Here is a 27710-nt window from a genome sequence, read left to right on the forward strand (position 1 = left end):
TTTAAGGAGTGGGGCAGTCCCACTTCTTTCGTAATTTCTGTTGCTTTTGAGAGATAACAGTGTTGAAAAATGGGGAAGAATGAGTCAAAGGGCCGGATTCGAACCGATGCCAACTGGCATATTGTATGTATGCCGGGGTTAGCGGGTGTAACCGCTGGACCAGACAGGCACTGAGGCAACCACTCATTTATTCTGCCTATTGCTTGCCTTGAACATGTAATAAAACAATGGTCACACTTTATTTGGATAGTCCAGATTATCATACTATCAACAAATTATCTGTTGATAATCAACTGCTTGCTAAGGTTACAGTTAGGGTTAGGTTTAGAATAAGGGTTAGGGTAAGGTTAGAGAGTTAGGGTTAGGTTTAGAATAAGGGTTAGGGTAAGGTTAGAGAGTTAGGGTTAGGTTTAGAATAAGGTTTAGGGTAAGGTTAGAGAGTTAGGGTTAGGTTTAGAATAAGGGTTAGGGTAAGGTTAGAGAGTTGTTAGACTGTTAGGTTTATGGTTAGGTTTAGAATAAGGGTTAGGTTTAGGATAAGTGTTAGGGTTAGGTTTAGAATAAGGGTTAGGGTAAGGTTAGAGAGTTAGGGTTAGGTTTAGGGTAAGGTTAGAGAGTTAGGGTTAGGTTTAGAATAAAGGTTAGTGTAAGGTTAGAGGGTTAGGTTTAGGATAAGTGTTAGGGTTCATTTTAGAATAAGGGTTAGGGTAAGGTTAGAGATAGGGTTATGTTTAGTAGATAGTTAGTTGAAATGTTACCAATAGTCTGTAGAGCAACTATAGATTGACTATCCAAATGCAGTGTTACCTAATGAAAAATACATCTACCCCCTACAAATATGTACATGTTTGTTATCCACAGAAGAATGCACACGAGTCGCACTGTAGCCTGCACATAGCCTAAATAGGCTACTTGAACTAATGCCCAGTGGACCTGCAGTCTAAAAATAGCCTGCATAGCCTATCAACACAACAAGACAGATGGACTAGATCAGAACGTTTTGTTTAAAATTGTAATAATCCATTATTTCTTCACAGTATAAGCGCAGCAACGGGCACATGGTAATACACGCAAATGTTCCAAAATGCAAGGGGTGGACAAAATAAACAGTCTAATGCGCACCACACATGCCAGCAGTTACAGATAGAAATTCATATCTGTAAAGAATTCTCAAAGAGTTGACAGCCCCATTCATCTATTTCATTTGGCCTGGTACACCGATTATCCTATTAAATCACTGTCCTGCACAAATCAATGAACCATCGTCAATGAACCATCATCAATGAACCATCATCTCTCCCAGCTTCATGGTTTGAAAGAAGTGCATAGTTCCAGTCCACATTATAGGCCTACAGTATGCATAACCAAATCACAGATGCCATCCTATATTTAACCTCTGTGGGATATGTGGGACGCTAGCGTGGCCAGAAGCCAGAGAAAATGCAGAGCGCCAAATTCAAATAAATTACTATAAAAATCTAACTTTCATTTGATCACACACGCAAGGTAGCAAATTAAAGCTACACTTGTTGTGAATCCAGCCAACATGTCAGATTTCAAAAAGGCTTTTCGGCGAAAGCAAACAATGCTATTATCTGAGGATAACACCTCCGTAAACAAAGAGAGAAACCATATTTCAACCCTGCAGGCGCGACACAAAACTCAGAAATAAAAATATAATTCATGCCTTACCGTTGACAAGCTTCTTTTGTTGGTACTCCAATATGTCCCATAAACATCACAAATGGTCCTTTTGTTCGATTAATTCCGTCGATATATATCCAAAATGTCCATTTATTTGGCGCGTTTGATCCAGAAAAACACTGGTTCCAACTTGCGCATTGTGACTACAAAATATCTCAAAAGTTACTTGTAAACTTTGCCAAAACATTTCAAACTACTTTTGCAATACAACCTTAGGTATTTTTTTTACGTAAATAATCAATAAAATTGAAGACATCCCGTGTTCAATACAGGAAGAAAACAAACTGTAGCATATTTTCTGGTCACGCGCCTCTATCTAACAGTACACTTCATGTCAAGATGGCCGTACTTCTTCATTACACAAAGGAATAACCTCAACCAATTTCTAAAGACTGTTGACATACAGTGGAAGCGATAGGAACAGCAAGAAGGTCCCTTAGAAATCTGGATTCCCAATGAAACCTCATTGAAAAGAGAGTGACCTCAAAAAAACAAAAAAAATTCTGAATGGTTTTTCCTCTGGGTTTCGCCTGCTACATAAGTTCTGTTATATACTCAGCCATTATTCAAACAGTTTTAGAAACTTCCGAGTGTTTTCTATCCAAATCGACTAGTAATATGCATATCTTACCTTCTGGGGATGAGTAGCAGGCAGTTGAATTTGGGCATGCATTTCATCCGGACGTGAAAATACTGTCCCCTGTCACCAAGAAGTTAAGAAACATGCCCTGCCCCTTTTTTTGACATGCTGTAGGGACCACCATTGAACTGGTATACATTTTACAAATTGCCAGATGGGCCATGGGGTGGGGCCATTCCATTAGGTTGGGGGTGGGGCTGTTGGAACAGAATCTGTATGGTAGGTATGGTACTGCATTGTATAGCCTACAAACATCGCTTCCAGCTGCCCCCTGGCAGTGATAAATATTCAATATTCATTAAAATACTCCTGCTGCAGGATCATTAAGATCCGACATCTGTAGCCCATTCAGCTGTATTTGAGTCCAGTCGTTATAATATACGTTGGTGGGATGACTTATAACTGCCATCTAGACAGTTGTAAAGCTGACTCTAATGGACAACTAAGAGACATAATGGTGCTCCAGGATGACTTGTTCCTAATCCTCAGAAGAGAGAGCGTGGAAGCAGGGACCAAGGTTAATCAACCAAACATAAATTGACGCTGCTCGCCTTTGACCAGCATAACACCCAACCAGTGCTGTAATCACTTAGGTCCCATCTATATATATTCAGAAAGGTATCCTGATTACTTGTGGTCATAAAACAGGGCCTCTAGCGATTACAGTTTATGATGCTACATTTGAATCCTGTAATAGGGGGCAGTGCATTGCTGAGCTAGTGCACCGTAGTCCACCCTTAAAGGCCCAGTGCAATCAAAAATGTGATTTTCTAGGGTTTTATATATATTTCCAGACATGAGTTTGGAATAATACTGTGAAATTGTAAAATTATGATAATGCCCTTTTAGTGTAAGAGCTGTTTGAAATGACCGATAGGAAAGAGAGATCCAAACCTCTCTTCCAATACGAAGCACTAAATGGATACTTCAGGATTTTGACAGTGTCCGATGGACTTGTCAATACCTTTTTTATGTCTCTGTGTGCAGTTTGAAGGAAGTTTCTAACTAGTGATAGCACAATTGCTAACTAGCATTAGCGCAATGACTGGAAGTCTATGGTAACTGCTAGCATGTTAAGGGATTCCATAGATTTCCAGTCATTGCGCTAGTCAGCATTGGCTCGCAAAACTACCTCTAACTTCCTTCACACTGGATGCAGACATAAAATTACTCTGGGGAAGTAGATAAAGGGCTTCATTGCCAAATTCCCAAAGTTTCCCTTTAACATTGTATGTCAAACAGGAAGCTAATCGTGGGTTTATCTCTCCTTCAGCTAGCTCGGTATCAGGATAATCTTTAGTCTCACCAGTAACAGCAAGCATACATCAACCGCAACAATACTTCAAATTCCTTGGCACAATAATTACAGTATTTGATGTAGTGTCAAAGACCCATAGCTGGTGACAAAACCATAAAATAAATGGGGGGAAATGAATGGGAGGAGGAGAAGAGTGGGCCTGTTGCTCTGTATTGCCAGGGAAAAGCTGCAGTTCTTCATGGTGATGGCTGGGAAGGAGGCCCAGGGGACTGCTAGGTGATTGTGTGGAAGGTGCCCTCCTGTCTCTACCTCTTGTTTCTCCTTTGCTCTCTTTCCTTGTCTTTTTTTCTCTCTCCTTCTTTTCATTTGCTCTGCTTGATGGTGCCTCTCTCTCTCTCTCTCTCTCTCTCTCTCCCTCTCCCTCCCGTAGTGATTGTAATCTGAGGCTGTCAGGCTCCCAGTAATTGAAACTGAATAGATGAATCACTTAATTACCTAATAGCTGATTCTCCAAGAGCTGAATAATGAAGATAACAGAGACTGAAGTGGGCATGAAAAGCATAATTTCTCTAATTACACCATTGTTGTTGTTGTTGTTGTTTGTGTTGATGGTAAAGGGGGGAATGTTGTTGTTGCCTAGTCATTCTCCCACATACTGTAGCCAACTTGACATACTGTAGCCTACTGTACAGTCCGCTTGCTTTGAAGTACCACCATGCAGAGATACAATATGTTCTACACCAGTAGTTCCCAAATTGTGGGGCGAAATTGGGTAGTGCATCATCAGTTGCTCTTGTCATGTTTGTCATTGTATACTTAGAGAGCTATTTATAACTTGTCAGAAATGCCCAGATCAACTAGCCCATGTTATTTAGGTTTTTTAGCCCACATATATGGTTGTAATTATTGTGTCTCTCAAATATCACATGAATAGACATTAGACATGACAAAATGTCAGGAAATAAGCTTTAATCCTGGGGGGGGGTTAGGTTTAGAATGTTCCCCAATGCTAGAAGGGAGGCCCCGAGTGAAAAAGTTTGGGAACCCCTGATCTACATAACGAGGACATGATCAAGCTTGTACGATTAACAAGCTTAAGAGAAAAGGGAAAAGAATGACAGTGTCGTATAGCGAGGGGGAGAGAACATGTTGAGAGAGAGAAAGTGTTTCATCACAGAACTTTTATTCCCCTCTCTCAGCTCTTCTCTAATGATCTATGTTGATGTGGAGAGGGTGGAGCGGCCCCTGTCATGGCTTAGAGGTAACATGTAGCCAGCTAGCACTCCGCTCCGCTCAGCACAGGGATGGCAACATGTTTATTACTGAGGCTGGTAGGCTCACTGATGCCCAGCGGTGACAGGAGCCTTGGCTCAGTGCACGCTGACCTATAAAGGATATGAAAATGTTGCATTCCAGCCTCCATTTATTATTCATTAACCGGCTAACCTACCCCCTAGTCAGCAATTTTTAATATCTCGAAGAGGACTCGAGTGGTGGCTTTCGCATTTAGCTCACATTTCTGTTATTCATGAAACAGAATATAAATGATATTATTTTCCCCTGCAATTCACTTCAAAGAGGTTTTTAACAAGTTTGTTTGGAAGTTGTTGTTAACCCCCTTATCTCCTACCTCTCCCTCCTCCCCTCTATCATTTTCTAACCAACTGGTCATTGTTTTTTCTTGCATCTCAGAAAGCCATTTGAAATGGCGACTCCATAAATGAACAGGGCGGGAGGTACGAGTTTTAATTAAGCAATCACTTGTTTTCATCCTGTTTCCCAGAGGACCTCTTAATGCTGAGCCACATTCAAATCAAACAGGAAACACAACCGAACAACAGCAGAGCCTAACAGAACCGTAAAGAACACTATTCTGGATCTTGTCACTGGGGCAGGAGAGATTCAGGAGGGGGGGGATTGGATATATGGCTCACTACAGGAACACAGCCATGTGTCCTGGAGCAGACTGAGGCAGTCGGAGAAGGAGAGCTCTCAGGTTGGTTGTCGTTGGAAACACCCTAGTCTTTTTGTAAGGCGGGAGGGCAGTGGCTGGATTTACAGAGGAATTTATCCAGCCTAATGGAACAGTCAGAGTGAATGAAAGAATGCTACGGGGAAGGAGACAGGGAGCGAGGGAAACCAAATCATAGAAGGTGCATTTATCTCGGGCCAATCTGGAGGTAGTCTGTTAGTGAACAACAGGTAAATACGACCTGCTATGGTCCTGGTTCAGGACACACAGACAGGAAGGACATGAATGGAAAGCCTAGATACTATACTGTGTGTGGAAGGAGGGGAGGGGGGTTTAAGGTGATTACATTGGATGCCAGTCTTGTTCTCTTCTCCTGGAGACTTCCTAGTGTAGCAGATCTGTGCTGCTTGGCCCACATTCATGTTCATGGAAAAGCAGCAGTTAGTTCCCCCTCTCCTTGGCCCCCTTCAGCCCAGTCTGATGACAGAGGACCATGCCAAATATTGGACTGGAAGCCCGCTCAAACATTCTCCCACATTTCCACCGTCCACGCATAGCTATGTGCCGTATGCATTTCTTATGAATGCATTTACGGTGTCACCATTAACTCAAACAGCACCGTAAAAGCTTCCCTTTGCATTTAGTAAATGTATAGCCCGCCTCTTCCTCAGCCCAACCCTCAATGGCATTTTATCTCTTTACAAAACGGAAACCAAAGTGTCTTGCTCAACACACTGGACATTAACATAAGCTACCTAACTATCCAGAGCTATTATAGATCCAGAAGTAACAGCGGTTTGGCTGTGGGTTAGCAGGGATACCCGTGACAGTGGGCCTGGGCTGCAGGATAATGACGGGTCAGCTGGAGAAAGCAGAGAGGAAGCCAGCCCAGCTGGGCCCGCAGGCAGGCAGGCGGAGGGGTGGAAGGTGCAGCGGCCTGTCTGTGTGTGCTTGTGTTGGCAGGCCTCCCACTCAGCACACATCCATCTATCCCCCTTTCTTTTTATCTTCCACCTTCCTGTCTCTCTCAGCGTGTCTGTCAGGCTGTGAGAGACGTGTGTTTTCTGAGGGAGGATTTGGTACCTAAGTCCAGACCCAGACTCAGACCCCTACCCCTCTACACCCCACCCCCAATCAGGGCCCTGCCTGCCTCCTCTCCCCCAGCTCTCTACCGCCCCCCACAGGTCTACACACACCACACCCAATCATGTATAATATCTAGATGTCCAGTATTTTCCAACCCTGGTCTCCAGTGCCCCCAACAGTCCACATTTTTATTGTTACCCTAGACAAGCGCACCTGATTCCACTTGATTCCACATTATCTATCCACTCTGGACCAAGCATCAAGCCAGTAAACTGAAAACACAACCACTACACACCGCAAGTTCAATGTGGAAATCAATCAAACTGTTAAACACACATTGTCTCAGTTTTCAATCATCAAGCCCTCAATGAGCTGAATGAGGTGTGTTTGTCCAGGGCTATAATAAAAATGTGGACTGTTGAGGGTACTGGAGGACCAGGGTTTGGATACACTGGTCTAGAAAGCAAGTATGCATCTGCTAGTCCTGCAATTTTCTAGACCAATGATTTTTATATAGCAATTGAATATGTTGCTTTGTATTCATTCTTCAAGCCCTTGTGTTAACAAACTGACATAAATGGAAGGTGAGCTAGAATTTGGATTCTAGGCCAGGGCTGAGGGCTGCTTGGTGATTGGCCATCTTCCTTCTATCCCTGGTATCAACCCGGCACAGTGGCAGAGACTCCATTGATGTGGAAATCCTCTTAGCTGGACAGAGCAGCAGAGAGAGAGGCAGCAGCTGGCAGAATGCTCCACAGTGTAGCAGACCACAACAGCCTCTGTCCACACACAGCACAGAATGACACAGTGATTTACTCAGAGCACGACACCAAGCCTCAGAGTCATCACTGCAGCATCTCCCTCTCACACTGAGCGCCTGTGTAATGCAAAGTGACAACGCATCGCCCCCCTTTTAATGTATTTAGATACGGAGTGGTGGTGAATTGGATACAGTAGGTCTGTGTATGTGTGGAGGGATATTTTGTGTATGTGTGGAGGGATATTTTGTGTATGTGTGGAGGAATATTTTGTGTATGTGTGGAGGGATATTTTGTGTATGTGTGGAGGGATATTTTGTGTATGTGTGGAGGGATATTTTGTGTACGTGTGGAGGGATATTTTGTGTACGTGTGGAGGGATATTTTGTGTATGTGTGGAGGGATATTTTGTGTATGTGTGGAGGGATATTTTGTGTACGTGTGGAGGGATATTTTGTGTATGTGTGGAGGGATATTTTGTGTATGTGTGGAGGGATATTTTGTGTACGTGTGGAGGGATATTTTGTGTATGTGTGGAGGGATATTTTGTGTATGTGTGGAGGGATATTTTGTGTATGTGTGGAGGGATATTTTGTGTACGTGTGGAGGGATATTTTGTGTATGTGTGGAGGGATATTTTGTGTACGTGTGGAGGGATATTTTGTGTATGTGTGGAGGGATATTTTGTGTATGTGTGGAGGGATATTTTGTGTACGTGTGGAGGGATATTTTGTGTATGTGTGGAGGGATATTTTCCTTGTTGTTTGATCCCTTTTTCGCAGTCATTGTCTCAAGTGCTCACTGTGCAGATGGGAATAATGAAGCTGCAGACTCAAATAACCTCTGGGCTATAGCCAATATACAGTGCCTTGCGAAAGTATTCGGCCCCCTTGAACTTTGCGACCTTTTGCCACATTTCAGGCTTCAAACATAAAGATATAAAACTGTATTTTTTTGTGAAGAATCAACAACAAGTGGGACACAATCATGAAGTGGAACGACATTTATTGGATATTTCAAACTTTTTTAACAAATCAAAAACTGAAAAATTGGGCGTGCCAAATTACTCAGCCCCTTTACTTTCAGTGCAGCAAACTCTCTCCAGAAGTTCAGTGAGGATCTCTGAATGATCCAATGTTGACCTAAATGACTAATGATGATAAATACAATCCACCTGTGTGTAATCAAGACTCCGTATAAATGCACCTGCACTGTGATAGTCTCAGAGGTCCGTTAAAAGCGCAGAGAGCATCATGAAGAACAAGGAACACACCAGGCAGGTCCGAGATACTGTTGTGAAGAAGTTTGAAGCCGGATTTGGATACAAAAAGATTTCCCAAGCTTTAAACATCCCAAGGAGCACTGTGCAAGCGATAATATTGAAATGGAAGGAGTATCAGACCACTGCAAATCTACCAAGACCTGGCCGTCCCTCTAAACTTTCAGCTCATACAAGGAGAAGACTGATCAGAGATGCAGCCAAGAGGCCCATTATCACTCTGGATGAACTGCAGAGATCTACAGCTGAGGTGGGAGACTCTGTCCATAGGACAACAATCAGTCGTATATTGCACAAATCTGGCTTTTATGGAAGAGTGGCAAGAAAGCCATTTCTTAAAGATATCCATAAAAAGTGTCGTTTAAAGTTTGCCACAAGCCACCTGGGAGACACACCAAACATGTGGAAGAACGTGCTCTGGTCAGATGAAACCAAAATTGAACTTTTTGGCAACAATGCAAAACGTTATGTTTGGCGTAAAAGCAACACAGCTCATCACCCTGAACACACCATCCCCACTGTCAAACATGGTGGTGGCAGCATCATGGTTTGGGCCTGCTTTTCTTCAGCAGGGACAGGGAAGATGGTTAAAATTGATGGGAAGATGGATGGAGCCAAATACAGGACCATTCTGGAAGAAAACCTGATGGAGTCTGCAATAGACCTGAGACTGGGACGGAGATTTGTCTTCCAACAAGACAATGATCCAAAACATAAAGCAAAATCTACAATGGAATGGTTCAAAAATAAACATATCCAGGTGTTAGAATGGCCAAGTCAAAGTCCAGACCTGAATCCAATCGAGAATCTGTGGAAAGAACTGAAAACTGCTGTTCACAAATGCTCTCCTTCCAAACTCACTGAGCTCGAGCTGTTTTGCAAGGAGGAATGGGAAAAAATGTCAGTCTCTCGATGTGCAAAACTGATAGAGACATACCCCAAGCGACTTACAGCTGTTATCACAGCAAAAGATGGCGCTACAAAGTATTAACTTAAGGGGGCTGAATAATTTTGCATGCCCAATTCTTCAGTTTTTGATTTGTTAAAAAAGTTTGAAATATCCAATAAATGTCGTTCCACTTCATGATTGTGTCCCACTTGTTGTTGATTCTTCACAAAAAAATACAGGCACTGTATGTAACATAACAAAGCTTAGTGTGCAGTCTGAGAGAAACGCTTATCATGCAGTCGAAGTGAATTGCATGGGCATAACAAGGATCAACAGAAGTCATTCTCTCCTTTCTCTCATTTGAAATCAGTGTATCTATCATTTCTCATTTCTTATCCAGCTGTCCAACCATCTCCGTCATCTCCATTTGGTTTGTGTACCAACACCATTTTCCACCTGCGGCGCAGAACATGCTATTATTTACTATCATACAGGGACCCAGGGGTTCTTGTAATCCTCTTACAATGTGGAAGAGACAGAGATTGTTTTCTGACCCCTTGTCTGGCCCCGGGCACAGCCTTAGGACTAGCCCTAGTCCATGGTCCTCATCTCTTCCTGCTCCAACTCCAGTCTTTCTCCCCAACCCCCACCCCAGCCTTCAAGCCCCAGCTCCAGCTCCAATTTTAGCCTCCAGCAGGGGACTCAGGGGAGGCCTGGGGCCATGTTTGCTGGTGATACATCAATAGGCATTATACCCTCTGTGGGATAAGCTCCAAAGGGAGGGCATAATCTTGGCAATGACTTTGAAGAGGGAAAAGGTTGTCATTGCTCCTCCGACCAGCCTGCCATGAATGTTAACATGCTCTGAGCCCGGGCTGGGCTGGGCTCTGTCCATGATATGTGAGGTGCCAATGTCAGTCTACTGTAACCTCAAATGTCAAAAGCCTATAATGCCTATACCATTTGTCATAATAATAGAGTTAGTAGCAGTTTATAAATTCTATATACTGTATGTTAATAATCCATATTGTATCTGTACCAGGCATTGCCCTGTCTCTTGTTTTGTTTTTCTGGAGAATTCTTAGCATATTAATTCCTTCAGGTGATGACCTGATGACTACTGGGCCAGGTAAGACTATGACGCTTTAACCTGAAGACAGAACCACATAGATGAACAAATACTGAGCTACTGATCCACCTCATCAGAGGGGTTTCCTTTCCACTGTAAAACTGTGAGGGAACTATGTGCGAATCATCATAAAAGTGAGCCCATCTATGGATTGGGGTTATTTACGCCACTATCTATGGGCTATGCAAATCAAAGAAAACCTATTGAAAGGTTATTTTTATGCTGCCATCCAATGTACCTTGTGTGGTTAATCCCCTTTCCTCGATACCTGTATTTACAAACAAGATCAAATATTTACCTCTTCTTTCACCTGAACTTGTATTTAGAATCAATCAATCAATCAAATTAATTTAAAAAGCCCTTTTTTATCACAGCTTAATTTAAACCACTCCTCTTCTATTCCTCCAAATCTGGCAGCCAAGAAAAAGGTCTGTGTTAGAGAATCGTGAAACTGTATAAGTGCGAACGAGAGACCAACAGAATGGCAGGGCTGCTAGTCAGGCATCTCAAAGGCCTAATACAAGGCTTTTAACTGAACAGGCAACTCTAATGGCCATTCCTCCACATCTACAGCTACAGAAGTCATATCATTTTGGGTCTGTTAAGTTGGCTGTTTAGTTTGTATCCTTCTGTTTACTTAGCCACTGCATGCACCAGTACTGTGGAAAGTTCTGGTAGGGTAAAGTCAGAAAACAGTCACACACATGGTGGTAGCTAATCCCAATGGCACCATCAAGTTCTCACCACAACCCATAAATGCCTCCCTCTCCTGTCCTCCCTGTTTCCCACACACCCCAGCCCAGGCTGGCCCAGTCCCCATCCCAGTGCCCTCTGAGTGGTGCGACGGGTTGGGGCTGGTTCCTCTCATCTCCCAGGCCTATTATCCCACACTGATGCTGACGCAGAAGAGACAGTTAGCCAGGCCTGTTAGATGAATGGCTGCTCCGCCACCACGCCACGCCAGGCCCCTCCATATGTTCCTCTCTCTCTCTATGGTGAGTGATCATTAGCCCTGCGGCGGGCTGTCCTCCCCAGCTCTGGCTCCGTCCATCAGCCTGCGGCCATCCCCTACTCTCTTCCTCTGTTCCCCCGCCCCAGGGAGCCACAGCGCTCTGATATTAGGAGTTTAATTATAAGTTTATGGAAAGCCGGGTGACAACAGTCAGAGGGACTCAAAGCCCAGTGTGTCTCAGAGGAAAGGAAGGTAGATAGATAGACACTCTGCTGTGTGTGGACATGCATGCTGGCTGCAGGGCAAATGTTTTTTTTTTCAGGAGGATCATATTTCTAACAGATAAAATGCTCAATGCACAGAGTCCTAAGTTATTGATTGGTTCTCTACATTCATCTCATTTTTTAGAAGTTGTTTGCTCAGCTTTCGATCGGCTCTGCCCGCTCTCTTTCTCTCTCTTTCTCCCTCTGTTGTTTCAGTCCCAGTGGAAAAGTTGTTGGTTTTGCTTATTTTCTTCCAAGACACAATCATGAAGGACAGTTAAAAAAATCGAATGATTCCATTTTGATGTAATTATAAAGCTGTGTGAATGTGCTCCATTTTAATGATCATATTTTTTACGTGTAATGTTTGCTGTTTGAGCTGGCTCAGCAGAGAGCAAATTTGAACTTTCGAATTACTTGCTTTCTACATAGTGTGGCTGTCTGATGAGGCACTCAAAGTGAACTCACCTCCCTCTCCTCTCCTTTCCATAAACCACAGGCATTATCCACCAGATGAAAGGAGACTATGAGACTGCACTTAAACTCCACAAAACCCACCTCTCCATCACCCAGGAGCTCAGTGACTATGCTGCCCAGGGCCGGGCCTATGGTAACATGGGCAATGCCTACAACGCGCTGGGGGCCTTTGACCAGGCCGTACGCTATCACCGCCAGGAGCTACAGATCTCCATGGAGGTCAATGACCGGGCCTCACAGGCCTCTACCCATGGTAACCTGGCCGTGGCCTACCAGGCCCTGGGGGCCCACGATCGTGCCCTGCAGCACTACCAGAACCATCTCAATATCGCCCGTGAGCTGCGAGACGTCCAGAGCGAGGCTCGCGCCCTCGGCAATCTGGGAAACTTCCACTGCTCCCGGGGAGAGTTCCCCCAAGCCGTGCCCTACTACGAGCAGTACCTCCGCTTGTCCCCTGACCTCCAGGACATGGAGAGTGAGGGGAAAGTCTGCCACAACTTGGGCTACGCCCACTACTGCCTGGGAAGCTATCAGGACGCTGTCAAGTACTATGAGCAGGACCTGGCTCTGGCTAAGGACCTGCATGACAAGCTGAGCCAGGCCAAGGCCTACTGTAACCTGGGACTGGCCTTCAAGGCTCTGGGTGACTTCACCAAGGCAGAGGAGTGTCAGAAGTACCTGCTCTCTCTAGCCCAGTCTCTTAATAATGCACAGGCCCGCTTCAGAGCCCTGGGCAACCTGGGGGACATCTTTGTCTGCAAGAAGGACGTGACTGGGGCTATCCAATTCTATGAGCAGCAGCTGGCCCTGGCTCACCAGGTGAGATTCTTTGGGTCCTGTTTTTAATCTGTCATAGTCACAGGAAAGGTCTCCACTTTGTCTGCATACAGTAAGAGAGATTAACGTTATATACTGTAAGTCCAGCACTCCATTGATTTTGCAAGGCAGGCTGTTTATGTAAGGCTCTTGATGTTGAATATTTGCTGATGCACTGAAATCCTATCTGTGCTTTGTTTCAGGTGAAGGAGCGCAGGATGGAGGCGTGTGCCTACGCGGCCCTGGGTGCCACCTACAGACTGGTGCAGAAGTACGACAAGGCTCTGGGCTACCACACCCAGGAGCTGGAGGTGTACCAGGAGCTGGGCGATGTGCCTGGGGAGTGTAAAGCCCACGGCCACCTGGCAGCCGTCTACATGGCTCTGGGGAAGTACGCCATGGCCTTCAAGAGCTACGAGGAGCAGCTAGAGCTGGGCCGCAGACTGAAGGACCCCGGGGTAGAGGCCCAGGTCTATGGCAACATGGGCATCACCAAGATGAATGTAGGGGTGATGGAGGAGGCTATAGGCTACCTGGAACAGCAGCTGGCCACCCTCCAGCAGCTGAGTGGCAACGAGGCCATGCTGGACCGGGGTAGGGCCTATGGTAACCTCGGAGACTGTTACGAGGCCCTAGGGGACTTTGAAGAGGCCATTAAATACTTTGACCAGTACCTGTCTGTGGCCCAGAGCCTTAACCGGATGCAGGACCAGGAGAAGGCCTACCGAGGCCTGGGGAATGGACACAGGTCAGTGACATCTCTCAGTAGCCCTTCCTCTACACACACTAGACATCCTTAGAAACCTGTAACATGATTGGTTATAGCTCCCTATCAGGTCACTAAGTAGGTCAGTTATGCTTATTTAGATTATGTGCCCATGGGGGGCCTCATTGATTTAGTTTTGTCACTCAGGTATCATATGAACACACATAAAACATGGCAAAATGTGTAGAATTGCAGGAATACGCTTTAAAACTTATCTTTCTGCCAACAAGAGGGGTGTGGACAGTTTGGGATTGCATCCGTGGAGGTTTGTTACTACGCCAATAAAGAACATATCCATCCTGACCTTTGCCACCCAGGACATTTGTGTGACCGAACCTTCTCAAATAGTAGTTGAGCACCCCTGCCCTGTAGTGACTCCTGTTTTTTAACTGAATGAGTTACTTAGATAGTGTTCTAGGTAAGCTATGCCATCTTCTTGAAGTAGTGATTGGACTAAAGTGTCACTAAAGGATTGGCTTGGGAATACATGGTGTCTCTGCAGCACAAAAACCCTGCTCTAGCTCTGGTGGGAAATCTGTGGTTGGATGAAAGCACTAAAACCGTGAAATCTCTTACTGCCTGTTATGAACAGCTAATATCTTAATCATAGAAGAAGAGTACTGCTGATGAAAGTATATATAGAACTTTAATTAGCATTTTTCTCATTTGAATAACATTTAAAAGCAAGGCGTCATATTTCAAATACACTCCTAAGCTACCGTTGCGAGCAGAAAGCCATTCTGCCTTTGAATAAGTTGCCGATATCAATTTCCTCTGGTTGTTGCGGTGACAGATCATTTGCTTTGACTGGGTATTACTAATAATCATAGTAATCCTGCTTTGCATAATCTTTTTTCTTTTTGTGCCCGCTGCTGTTTTCCTGCTTGTGTTGGCGCTTGCATTTCCAGGACCACCCTAGTTTAGAGACACCTTGACGGTCGGTGTTGTGGATCGGGAGGCTCAGTGAGGCTGGTGCTAGCTGCTTCAGCACTGAGCCTACTGGCCCCCAGCTGATCGGTATGCAAAGAGGCTTTGGCTGACAGACGTCTGAAACCGGGGGAACTGCAGCTAATTCAAGACAACCTTTTACATTCGGTCTCTTTTCTTCTCTTTCTCTCTCCCCTGTGTGTGTCTGAGAGCTGATAACATCCTGTGAGAATACGGTGTGAAACTAAACACGGCAGCAGCAATGGAATCCTCATTTCAGAGACGATTTGTCCCCTTATTGTGCATCATCAACATGCCACCATAACAATCAGACCCTGCATTAGCCATGCATGAGCTGAGAGGTGAAGAATGTACATCAGACTCCTACCTTCCTCACTACCTATCTCTCTCTCTCTCTCTCCCATAGCCTTTAGTGAACCAGCTCTCTTTAAAAGAGAACATTAATTAAGCTAAAGCCTTTTATTCTTTTAATGGTCCTTTTCAAGCGACATCCGGTAGTTGTTGCTCCGCCTGTGAATGTGAAAATTGTCTATTTGCAGGGTTTCTGTGCAGTGTTCAAGAGAACAAAACCTGGGTTTGAATGCAGGTCTTATTGATGTGTAGGCCTATTCACAGCGAGAGACAGAACCTGTATCGTCCATGTGACATCCCTCTAATCTAGGCCAAGTGGAGGGTGAATTATATTATCTAGCACCCCCCAACCCATTGCATCATTAACCCATCAACCCTGCTTCATTCCCCTGCAGCCCCTTTTCTCTTCCTCTACACACACACACACACACACACACACACACACACACACACACACACACACACACACACACACACACACACACACACACACACACACACACACACACACAGTCCTCCGAGAGTCATCTGCCGTGCTTTTTGTTGGGTATCTGAATATTCATTCCCACTGAAGCGATGCAGAGCTTAGCAAATGGCAAATGTGATGTGTGTTTCTCATTCTTCCGTAATAGCACAGTGTGGCCATATGTGCAGATTAGATCATAGCTGTTCTACTATCCCCCTGATAGGAGATAAGCAGAGAGAGGAACAAGGTTACTGTGAGAGGAGTGTACTTGGAGGACACAGTCTCTGTGGCACGAGTCTGTTTGTTCATATTGAGGAGCAGATGGCAATTACGGGCCTTTCTAGTAGGCATATAATATATCCCATCTCTGTCCCAGTCTGCCCAGTTGACCCTGCATATCTCCATCCTTCCCCTACTGTTTGACTTTCCCTCGTTAAGCCCTGCCTCTCTGTGTCTCCCCCTGCAGGGCGATGGGTAACCTGCAGCAGTCCCTGGTGTGTTTTGAGAAGCGTCTGGTGGTGGCCCATGAGCTGGGGGAGTGTGGAGGGAAGGCCCAGGCCTACGGGGAGCTAGGGGCGCTCCACAGCCAGTTGGGGAACTATGAACAGGCCATCTCCTGTCTGGAGCGCCAGCTAGGCATCGCCCGTGACACCCAGGACCGCCCACTAGAGGGCGACGCCAGCTGTGGCCTGGGCGTGGTCTACCAGTCCATGGGAGAGTACGAGACGGCCCTGCGCTGCCACCAGAGTGACCTGGAGATCGCAGAGGAGACGGGCAGGCCCGCCCGACAGGGCCGTGCCTATGGCAACCTGGGCCTCACCTACGAGTCGCTAGGCAACTATGAGCGTGCAGTGGTGTTCCAGGAGCAGCATTTGAGTGTTGCAGCTCAGACCAACGACCTGGCGGCCAAGACCCTAGCCTACGGCAGTCTGGGGAGGACACACCACGCACTGCAGAACTACTCACAGGCTGTCATGTACCTGCAGGAAGGTGAGCAGCGGGGTTGGGGAATAGGAGGAAGGGGGGATACTCATATAGATATGTAGACTTTAGTGACATGAATGGTGACAGCTGTGACAGCTTCCAACGGAGATGGAATATATATCTGACAGGCAGGAATTATCTTGAAGTAGAGCCAAGTATAATTCTACCAAGAGCAGCATTTTTTTTTTAAAGCTTATATTTTGTAATGCTACATTTTTTCGGTGTATTTTCGTCTGTTTTTTATTAGCTTGTGTGAGGATTTTTTTGTGTGAGTATAGTTTCCATTGTGTGTGTGTGTGTGTGTGTGAGCTCATCCCTGTGTTGCATGCCGAGGCATTTAGCATGTTTACAGACTGCAATTCTTCACACCTATATCCCCTTTCAAATGAGCTGCCAAAGGATCTTTTCACACACTGTGGCTGGCAGAGTCCTGCCTCTCACGCTTCATTGTCCTCTACAGATGATGGCGAAATTAAAAGCTGCAGCCTTGGCTCTCTAACATTCATTATGTCAATAACAGTGTAGGGATTGTTTGTCATAGGTAGGACAAGAAACAGCTTGCAGAACTCCGAGAGAGCTGTAGGGGGCGTGGCCATCAGTGCCATTAGCAGCCGTTATGCAGAGGCACACCCAGGGCATTACTCCCCAAAGCCTGTTTGCGTACAGGGAGAATGATCATCTCCTCTCCTCCAAGCCACAGGTGCTTGTAGTGACCTAGACATTGTTCCAGCCCTGCTTGTTGGGTTTTAATGGAAACAAAGGAAGCAGGCCACTCTATCTCTTCCCTGTCCTCTTACTGTCCCCTACTCTGTCCTTGTATTGTTCTTTGGTCCAGCTTTGAAAAAGCGCACTACTACTTTTCCTATCCTTGACAGCCAATTATTTCTAGCCAACCTACCCAGACCAAAAAGTTGGCACCTTTTTTTGCTTCTGTTTTCCTTTTTTTCTTTTTTTTATGCCGCACGCTTGTTTTTTTGTTTTCACATCCTGAGAAATATTAATTGGAAGGAGGCCTAGGAAAGGAGCTCCACTCGAGTGCCTATAGTGACAGCATGTGACTTCAGCAATGTGTGTGTGTGTGTGTGTGTGTGTGTGTGTGTGTGTGTGTGTGTGTGTGTGTGTGTGTGTGTGTGTGTGTGTGTGTGTGTGTGTGTGTGTGTGTGTGTGTGTGTGTGTGTGTGTGAAACACAGCAGATTTAATGCCTGCAGTATTTTCATCATATAATTTATAATTAGGTAACACTTTGTGAGGCTTTATTCTCTTTACAGTCACAATGCCTTGTGTTTGTGTGTGTATTTATACAGGAGTGTGTATCGCCCTGCTGCAAGCCTGTGTGTGTGTAAAGTCACAGGGTGCATGGGCCCCCGGAGCTGTAGTGAATCTCTTCACCAGCTGTCAGGAAGCCATTAAAGTGGTCTCTAGTTGCTCTTCATAGTGTAGCCAGTCACAGAGCCACCATCACTTCCTCATTCAGCCACCACTATGTGACTGCGCCTGAAGGGCACACCAAATGCACACATAGTGACAGTCACACTGACAGTGACGACATGAGAGTGACACAGAAGTTAGGGGAGAGAACACAAAGGGAAGCATGTGAAAAGAGATGGAGAGAGGACGCGATTCAGACACAGTATTCACACCCCTTGACTTTTTTCACATTTTGTTCTCTCACAGTCTGAATTTAAAATGTATTAAATTGAGATATATTTTATCACTGGCCTACACACAATACCCCATAATGTCAAAGTGTATTTTTTATTTTTTTATGGATTAAAAATGAAAAGCTGAAATGACTTGAGTCAATAAGTATTCAACCCCTTTGTTATGGCAAGTCTAAATAAGTTCAGGAGTAAAAATGTGCTTAACAATTCACATAATAAGTTGCATGGACAATAATAGTGTTTAGCCAGATTTGTTTATGACTACCTCATCTCTGTACCCCACACATACAATTACCTGTAAGGTCCCTCAGTCCAGCAGTGAATTTCAACCACACATTCAAACACGAAGACCAGGGAGGTTTTTCAATGCCTCGCAAAGAAGGAGACCTATTGGAGATGGGTAAAACAGCACACATGGAATGTCCCTTTGAACATGGTGAAATGAATAACTTGGATGGTGTATCAACATACCCAGTCACTACAAAGATACAAGCATACTTCCTAACACAGTTGTCGGAGAGGAAAGAAACCGCTCAGGAATTTCACCATGAGGCCAATGGTGACTTTAAAACAGTTACAGAGTGATAGGAGAAAACTGAGGATGGATCAACAACATTGTAGTTACTCCACAATACTAACCTAATTGACAGTGTGAATAGAAGGAAGCCTGTACAGAATAATATTCTTAAACATCCATCATGTTTGCAACAAGGCACTAAAGTAATACTGCAAAAAATGTGGCAAAGCAATTTACTGTAAAATCCCAAATAACACATTACTGAGTACCACCCTCCATATTTTCAAGCATAGTGGTGGCTGCATTATGGGTATGCTTGTAATTGTTAATGACTGGGGAGTTTTTCAGGATAAAAAACAAATGTAATGAAGCTAAGCACAGGCAAAATCCTAGAGGGAAGTCTGCTTTCCACCAGACACTGGTGACACACACAGAGATGAGTTCACCTTTCAGTATGACAATAACCTAAAACACAAGTCCAAATCTACACTGGAGTGTTTATCTACACTGGAGTGTATATCAGAAATATCAAAACAAGCAATATCAGAACGAACAATGTCAGAGTCCGGAATATAAATACAGTATGTATCTAAATTGTGTGAATAGACAGTATGGGCAGTATATTAATAGAACACCTGTGTACAGCAGTAGTTATATAGAATGAGCCATGACTAGAATACAGTGCATACAAATAAAGTAGGTAAAATAGTATGTAAACTGTTTTTCAGTCTCTCGGTCCCGGCTTTGATACACCTATACTGTCTTAAGTCTGCTAGATGGTAGCAGGGTGAACAGGCTGTGGCTTGGGTGGCTGAGGTCCTTGATGATCTTCTTGAACTTCCTATGACACCGGGTGCTGTAGATGTTTTAGAGGGCGGGCATTGTGCCCCCAGTGATGCGTTGGGCTGACCACACCACCCTCTGGAGAGCCATGCGGTTGTGGGCAGTGCAGCAGGTGGTGATGCAGCCCGACAGAATGCTCTCGATGGTTTATCCGTAGAAGTTTGTGAGGGTCTTAGGGGCAATGCAGAATTTCTTTAGATTCCTGAGGTTGAAGAGGCGCTGTTACACCTTTTTCACAGTGGTGTCGATGTGGTGGGACCATTTCAGGTCCTTGGTGGAGCTTTTGACCCTCTACACTGCGGCCCTGTCGATGTGGATAGGGGTGGGATCTCTCTGCACCACTCTGCCAGGGCACTAACCTCCTCCCTGTAGGCTGTCTCGACATTGTTGGTGATAAGGCATACCACTGTTGTGTCGTCAGCAAACTTGATGTTAGAGTTGGAGTCGTGGGTGAACAGGGAGTATAGGATGGGGCTGAGCACACACCCCATGGGGGCCACTGTGTTAAGGATCAGAAGGAGATGTTGTTGCCTACCCTCACCACCTGGGGGCGACCCGTCAGGAAATCTAGGACCCAGTTGCACAGGGAGGGGTTTAGTCCCAGGGCCCTGAGCTTATTGAAGAGCTTGGAGGGCACTATCATGTTGAAAACCGAGTTGTAGTCAATGAACAGTATTCTCACATAGGTAATCCCCTTGTCCAGGTGGGATAGGGCAGTTTGCAGTGCAGTAGCTATCAAGTCATCAATGGATCTGTTGGCGCGTTATGCAAAACATGCAGGTTTTTCAATTGCCTTTGAAGCATCATCATAAGTCAGAGAGAGAGAGAGAGAGAGAGAGAGAGAGAGAGAGAGAGAGAGAGAGAGGGGGGAGAGGGAGAGGGAGAGGGAGAGATGGAGTTAGAAAAGTGAAGGGTGAGGGTGATTTCAATCCGTTTTCTCTCTCAAGCTCCCAACACTAATGAGACCTGAGTTGTCCCTGCTAGTGCTGTCAAGATGAAATGGGTTACTGAGACTTAGAGGAGTCCAGTCACACACAGAGAGGGAGAAAGAGAGAGATTCTGAAAGAAAGGAAGAAAGCTGGAGTAGGGAGAAAGAGGGCAGAGAGGGAGTTGGGGTTATGGGGGAATGTTAATGTTCACACACATTGCACCGATTGTGGATCTCACGTTCGTCTGTTGATCATTCAGCGCACTGTGTTTTAGGGACCACCTGCTGTAGACATTTGACTGCCAACATTTTTCACACAATACTACAATTCTTGGTTTGCAAATTACGTCCAGAGGTGCTAAGTACTCTCGGCCAGCAAACACTGTTGGTGTGTCTGAGCACTTAAGGGGAGAGGGGAAGTGTTGCAGGCTTCAAAGGCGCCCGCCTCTCTGAAGGTGTACTCACAGAGCAGTGCAGATGTCTGGGGAGAGATGTGTGCTGTGCTGCTGTGCTGCTGGGCCTGGCAGGGTGAGGGTCAACTCCATTTCAATTCCAGTCAATTCAAAAAGTGAACCAAACTTCAATTCAAATTCAAAATTTTCCTCATTGAGAAGAATTGGAATGTTTGTTTACTTACTGAATTGACTGGAATTGAAATGGTATTGACCCCAACCATGGGGGCCTGGTGGAATACGAGGTTGGGTATTCCTTCCTGGTCACGCTCTTAGGAATCGTAGAGAGAGTGAGACGAGGGCTGCTTGATACACAACATGACCAAAAGTATATGGACACCTGCTCATCGAACATCTCATTCCAAAATCATGGGCATTAATATGGAGTTGGTCCCCCCTTTGCTGCTATAATAGCCTCCATTCTTCTGGGAAGGATTTCCACTAGATGTCGAAACATTGCTGCGGGGACTTGCTTCCATTCAGCCACAAGAGCATTAGTGACGTCGGGCACTGATGTTGGGCGATTAGTCGCTGTTCCAATTAATCCCAAATGTGTTCGATGGGGTTGATGTCAGAGCTCTGTGCAGGCCAGTCAAGTTCTTCGACACCGATCTCTCAAACCATTTCTGTTTGGACCTCACTTTGTGCACGAAGACATTGTCATGCTGAAACAGGACCTTCCCCAAACTGTTGTAACAAAGTTGGAAGAACAGAATCATCTGGAATGTCATTGTATGCTGTAGAGTTCAGATTTCCTTTCTCTGGAACTAAAGGGCCTAGATCGAACCATGAAAAACAGCCCCAGACCATTATTCCTCCTCCACCAAACATTACAGTTGGCACTATGCATTGGGGCAGGTAGCATTGTCCTGGCATCTACACAGATTTGTCCTTCGGACTGCCAGATGGTGAAGCGTGATTCATCACTCCAGCGAGCGCGTTTCCACTGCTCCAGAGGCCAATTGCGGTGAGCTTTACACCACTCTAGCCGACGCATGGCATTGCGCATGGTGATCTTGCGCATGGTGTGTGGCTGCTTGGCCACGGAAACCCATTCCATGAAACTCCTGATGAACAGTTCTTGTGCTGACGTTGCTTCCAGAGGCAGTTTGGAACTCAGTAGTGAGTGTTGCATTCGAGGACAGACGATCCCGTTCTGTGAGCTTGTGTGGCCTACCACTTCACTGCCGACCTGTTGTTGTTCCTAGACATTTCTACTTGACAATAACAGCACTTGCAGTTGGCCGGGGCAGCTCTAGCAGGGCAGATATTTGACGGTGCCATGTTGAAAGCCACTGAACTCTTCAGTAAGGCCATTCTACTGCCAATGTTTGTCTATGGAGATTGCATGACTGTGTTCTCAATTTTATACACCTGTCAACAACGGGTGTGCCTGAAAAAGCCGAATTCACTCATTTGAAGGGGTGTCCACATACTTGTGTATATATATTGTATAATGGCCCATTTTCTCCCCCCCCCCCCACCAAAACATGTTTCCCACTGGTCACAGAAGAATAGAAACGATACACTATATCATTCTACCTAATATAAACCTAGTATCCACAGCCTTGCATGGTCAGCAGCCCAATTCAAAGCCCAGCTTGCGTGCTGTTAGCACCTCAAATGTGACATGTGGCCAAGTGCTTTGTCCTTTTTCATCATTTCCCTCCGTGGACTGTCTGTTTCATCACAGTAATTGGGTGAAACCAAGCAGTCGGCAGGCAGGCTGAGTACAGATGCAACAATGTGACATACGCATCACCGCTTGAGGGATTGAAACAGGAAAACAAACAGCATTCTCACCAGCTGATCTGACAAAGCCACGCTAAATGAACACAGGAAAAATATCCCTGTGTTTCTGCTGAATCTCAGAGGAAGTTTATGGACCAGTGTGATGAGCTACACAAAGAGTTTCAAGACAGGATGTATCTATCCTCTGTGTTTTGTATCTCCAGTGTGTGTGTGGTTAAGTGGATGATATGTGTTGGTTCTTTGCTCTAATATATGAGCGTGTAATCGAAGACAGAGTACGGAAGTGTTGTCTCTACACTCTATTAAACCTCTTATGTTTGGTTAGTCCTGCACATCCTTTATATAGAAGCATTAAGTGTGTGTTTGTGTTTGCTCAGCCACTCGATCCTTACCATTGATTACTAGGCACCGAGATTAGTGCCCTAACAGCCTCTTACTGTGTGTGTGTGTGTGTGTGTGTGTGTGTGTGTGTGTGTGTGTGTGTGTGTGTGTGTGTGTGTGTGTGTGTGTGTGAGCCCCAGACTGAGATGTATTTTTACAACTGAGGCCCAATATTCAAGCCTGTTCACTGTCAGAATATCAGTACCACGCTATGCTTACATCTGTTACCCTGAAAGATACCTGAGTGCCTGACCATAGCTCTAAATTATTTATAATCCCTCTCTCTCTCTATCTCTTTATTTCTCTTGCTCTCTCTTTCTTTCCTCCCTCCCTCTCCAGGCCTACGACTGGCAGAGCAGCTGGCTCGGCGTGAGGACGAGGCTAAGATCCGCCATCGTCTGGGGCTGTCTCTGTGGGCCAGTGGGAACCTGGAGGAGGCCCAGCACCAGGTAAAAATCTGACATGAACCTCTCCTCACACACAGCATACACACTACACAGGGTTACACTTACACACTCACATCTGTATGTGTCGAGAGATCATGTATAGAAAGGGAGGAGAAGGAAAGGGAAAAATGATGGAGCGATGAAGAAGATGGCATGATGGAGGGAGCGAAAGGAAGGTTGTTTAAGTGATTGTTTAAGATTTAAAAAGATTGTTATCATCACACCATTTTAGTTGTGTTGCCATCAGTTATTCATGTTGTTCTCATTTGTCATTCTGAGAAAGAGAGAGAGTGGGAAAGGGAGAGCGAGAGGAGAAACAACATTGTACATACCACAAATATGTATCTGTTTATTTAGATCCCCTACTATTCGTACTAGTATTTGCACATTGCTAAAACACTGTACATAGCTGGTGATAATATAACACTTGAAAAATCTTTATCTTTTTAAAAACTTTTTGAGTGCAAATTTACTGTGTCCTCACTTTTGTTTGTTTATTTCACTTGCTTTGGAATTGTAAACACATGTTTCCCATGCCAATAAAATTCAATTTGAATCTAATTGAATTGAATTGAGAGAAAGAGACAAGGGAGACAATTCTGCTTGAACACAACTCAATTCGGTTCAGTTTATCCAGTTCCTGAATCTGTAAACTCTATCTTCTCTCTTTCCTCTCTGTCAACATCCAGTACAAGGACCTTATCCCCATACCCCTCAGGCTTACCCTGTCAAACAGATGTTAGCCAAAGCAACAGTATTTTGTCACACCCCAGTTCATTCCCAGGCAATTCAGTAATGTTTGGGATATTTTCTCCAGTCATTGTAGGGTGTGTTGTTGTTGGAAAAAGGAAAGGACGTAGTTGTTCTCAGAGTATAGATGAGATGATTATTCATGAGGAAGCAGGGAGGGTGGTACTGCTGGTGGTATAGCTATATGACCTTGGTAAATACCCTGACCCACTTCAGGGCTGATTTACATAGCGCACTATGTCCCACTATGCAGTATTACTGCACTTGACATTCATACATCATCCGTACCTTTGGAATGAGATGACTTGGACCCATGTTCCTCTATATCCACATTTAAACACAAATGTTTTTTAATACCCTCACTCTGTTACGCCTTGTTCTCTGTGGGGGAGAGATTTCACCTGACGACACTTCAATCAGATTTGCGAGAATACATGGTGTCATTTTGTCACTGCTGGAGAGGATATGGGAATAATAGATGGAATGGAATGGATTTGATGTTTTACAGCTCATAACTTCTATCAGTGAGGGTGAACGTAGCCCAGGGGGAAAGACATGGTGAGAGTCATTTCAGGAATCGCACGTGTGCAACTGTCATGGTGTGAAAATGTCAGATAAATGTAATGTTAATCATCAGTTATATTGGTTCATAAAAGGCCAGTGGTGTAAAGTACTTAAGTAAAAATACTTCAACGTACTACTTAAGTAGTTTTTGGGGGTATCTGTACATGACTTTACTATTTATATTATTGACTACTTTTACTTAATGCACTTTTTACTCCATACATTTTCCCTGACACCCAAAAGTGCTCGTTACATTTTGAATGCTTAGCAGGGCAGAAAATTCACACACTCATCAAGAGAACATCCCTGGTCATCCCTACTGCCTCTGACACAGTGGACTCACTAAACACAAATGCTTAATTTGTAAATGATGTCTGTGTGTTGGAGTGTGCCCCTGGTTATCCGTCATTTAAAAAAAAAAATGCTGCCATATGGTTTGCTTAATACAAGGAATTTGTATTATTTACTTGTACTTTTTTTTTTTTTTTTGCCTCAGCCAGGGGTTCTATGACTAATGAGAACAGACCAGGAGTTAAAGGACAGATTTGACGACAGCCCCTACCGATAGGAAATGGCCTTCTAGGCAGAGTTCCTCTGTCCAGTGTCTGTGTTCTTTTGCCATCTTAATCTATTATTTTTATTGGCCAGTCTGAGATATGGCTTTTTCTTTACAACTCTGCTTAGAAGGCCAGCATCCCAGAGTCTCCTCTTCACTGTTGATGTTGAGACTGGTGTTTTGCGGGTAGTATAATGAAGCTGCCAGTTGAGGACTTGTGAGGTGTATGTTTCTCAAACTAGACACTCTAATGTACTTGTCCTTTTGCTCAGTTGTGCACCGGGGCCTCCCACTCGTTCTATTCTTAGAGACAGTTTGCGCTGTTCTGCGAAGGGAGTAGTACACAGCGTTGTATGAGATCTTCAGTTTCTTGCCAATTTCTCGTATGGAAGAGCCTTCATTTCTCAGAACAAGAATAGACTGACGGGTTTCAGAAGAAAGGTCTTTGTTTTGGCCATTTTGAGCCTGTAATTGAACCCTCAAGTGCGGATGCTCCAGATACTCAACTAGTCTAAAGAAGGACAGCTTTATTGCTTCTTTAATCAGAACAACCGTTTTCAGCTGTGCTAACGTAATTGCAAATGGGTTTTCTAATTATCAATTAGCCTTTTTTAAATGATAAACTTGGATTAGCTAACACAACGTGCCATTGGAACATTGCTGAGGAGTGATGGTTGCTGATAATGGGCCTCGGTACGCCTATGTGTAACGGATGTGAAACGGCTAGCTTAGTTAGCGGTGCGCGCTAAATAGCGTTTCAATCGGTGACATCACTTGCTCTGAGACCTTGAAGTAGTAGTTCCCCTTGCTCTGCAACGGCCGCGGCATTTGTGGAGCGATGGGTAACGATGCTTCGTGGGTGACTGTTGTTGATGTGTGCAGATGGTCCCTGGTTCGCGCCCGGGTATGGGTGAGGGGACGGTCTAAAGTTATACTGTTACATATGTAGATATTCCATTAAAATCTGCCATTTCTAGCTACAATAGTCTTTTACAACATTAATGTCTACACTGTATTTCTGATCAATTTTATGTTATTTTAATGGACAAAAAAATGTGTTTTTCTTTAAAAAAAACAAGGACAGTTCTAAGTGACCCCAAACTTTTGAAAGGTAGTGTATATATATTTTCAAACAGTCCATTTATATTTTCCAACGGGGCTATACATTTGGGTGAGGTTTTTTTCTCGCCTGAGTAGCCTCATTTTACTGCCAAAAATAAAATGAAACCATCTAGTATTCAGCGAAATACAGTTGAAGTCGTAAGTTTACATACACCTTAGCCAAATACATTTAAACTCCGTTTTTCACAATTCCTGACATTTAATCCTAGTAAAAATTCCCTGTCTTAGGTCAGTTAGGATCACCACTTTATTTTAAGAATGTGAAATGTCAGAATAATAGAGAGAATGAATTATTTCAGCTTTTGTTTATTTTATCACATTCCCAGTGGGTCATAAGTTTGCATACACTCAATTAGTATTTGGTAGCATTGCCTTTAAATTGTCTAACTTGGGTCAAATGTTTCGGGTAGCCTTCCACAAGCTTCCCACAATAATTTGGATTAATTTTGTCCCGTTCCTCCTGACAGAGCTGGTGTAACTGAGTCAGGTTTATAGGCCTCCTTGCTCGCACACGCTATTTCAGTTCTGCTCACAAATTTTCTATGGGATTGAGGTCAGGGCTTTGTGATGGCCACTCCAATACCTTGACTTTGTTGTCCTTAAGCCATTTTGCCACAACTTTGGAAGTATGTTTGGGGTCATTGTCCATTTGGAAGACCCATTTGTGACCAAGCTTTAACTTCCTGACTGATGTCTTGAGATGTTTCTTCAATATATCCACATAATTTCCCGTCCTCAGGATGCCATCTATTTTGTGAAGTGCACCAGTCCCTCCTGCAGTAAAGCACCCCCACAACATGATGCTGCCACCCCCGTGCTTCACGTTTGGGATGGTGTTCTTCGGCTTGCAAGCCTCCCCCTTTTTCCTCCAAACATAACAATGGTCATTATGGCCAAATAGTTTTATCTTTGTTTCATCAGACCAGAGGACATTTCTCCAAAAAGTACAATATTTGTCCCCATTTGCAGTCGCAAACCGTAGTCTGGCTTTTTTTATGG

General features: G+C 44.6%; 1 protein-coding gene across 2 annotated transcripts in view; it reads left to right on the forward strand.

The window, feature by feature from the left end:
- Positions 1–27710, forward strand: part of LOC109894908 (tetratricopeptide repeat protein 28) — a 216204-nt gene that overhangs the window by 154467 nt on the left and 34027 nt on the right. For both annotated transcript variants that reach the window (XM_031830060.1, XM_031830061.1), the window contains exons 6-9: positions 12430–13226; positions 13427–13971; positions 16221–16744; positions 23613–23722. In XM_031830060.1, the coding sequence (XP_031685920.1) occupies positions 12430–13226; positions 13427–13971; positions 16221–16744; positions 23613–23722 (1976 nt within the window). The remainder of the gene's footprint in view (positions 1–12429; positions 13227–13426; positions 13972–16220; positions 16745–23612; positions 23723–27710) is intronic.

This window comes from Oncorhynchus kisutch, linkage group LG8 (genome assembly GCF_002021735.2).
Source record: "Oncorhynchus kisutch isolate 150728-3 linkage group LG8, Okis_V2, whole genome shotgun sequence".
NCBI classification, from domain to species: Eukaryota; Metazoa; Chordata; class Actinopteri; order Salmoniformes; family Salmonidae; genus Oncorhynchus; species Oncorhynchus kisutch.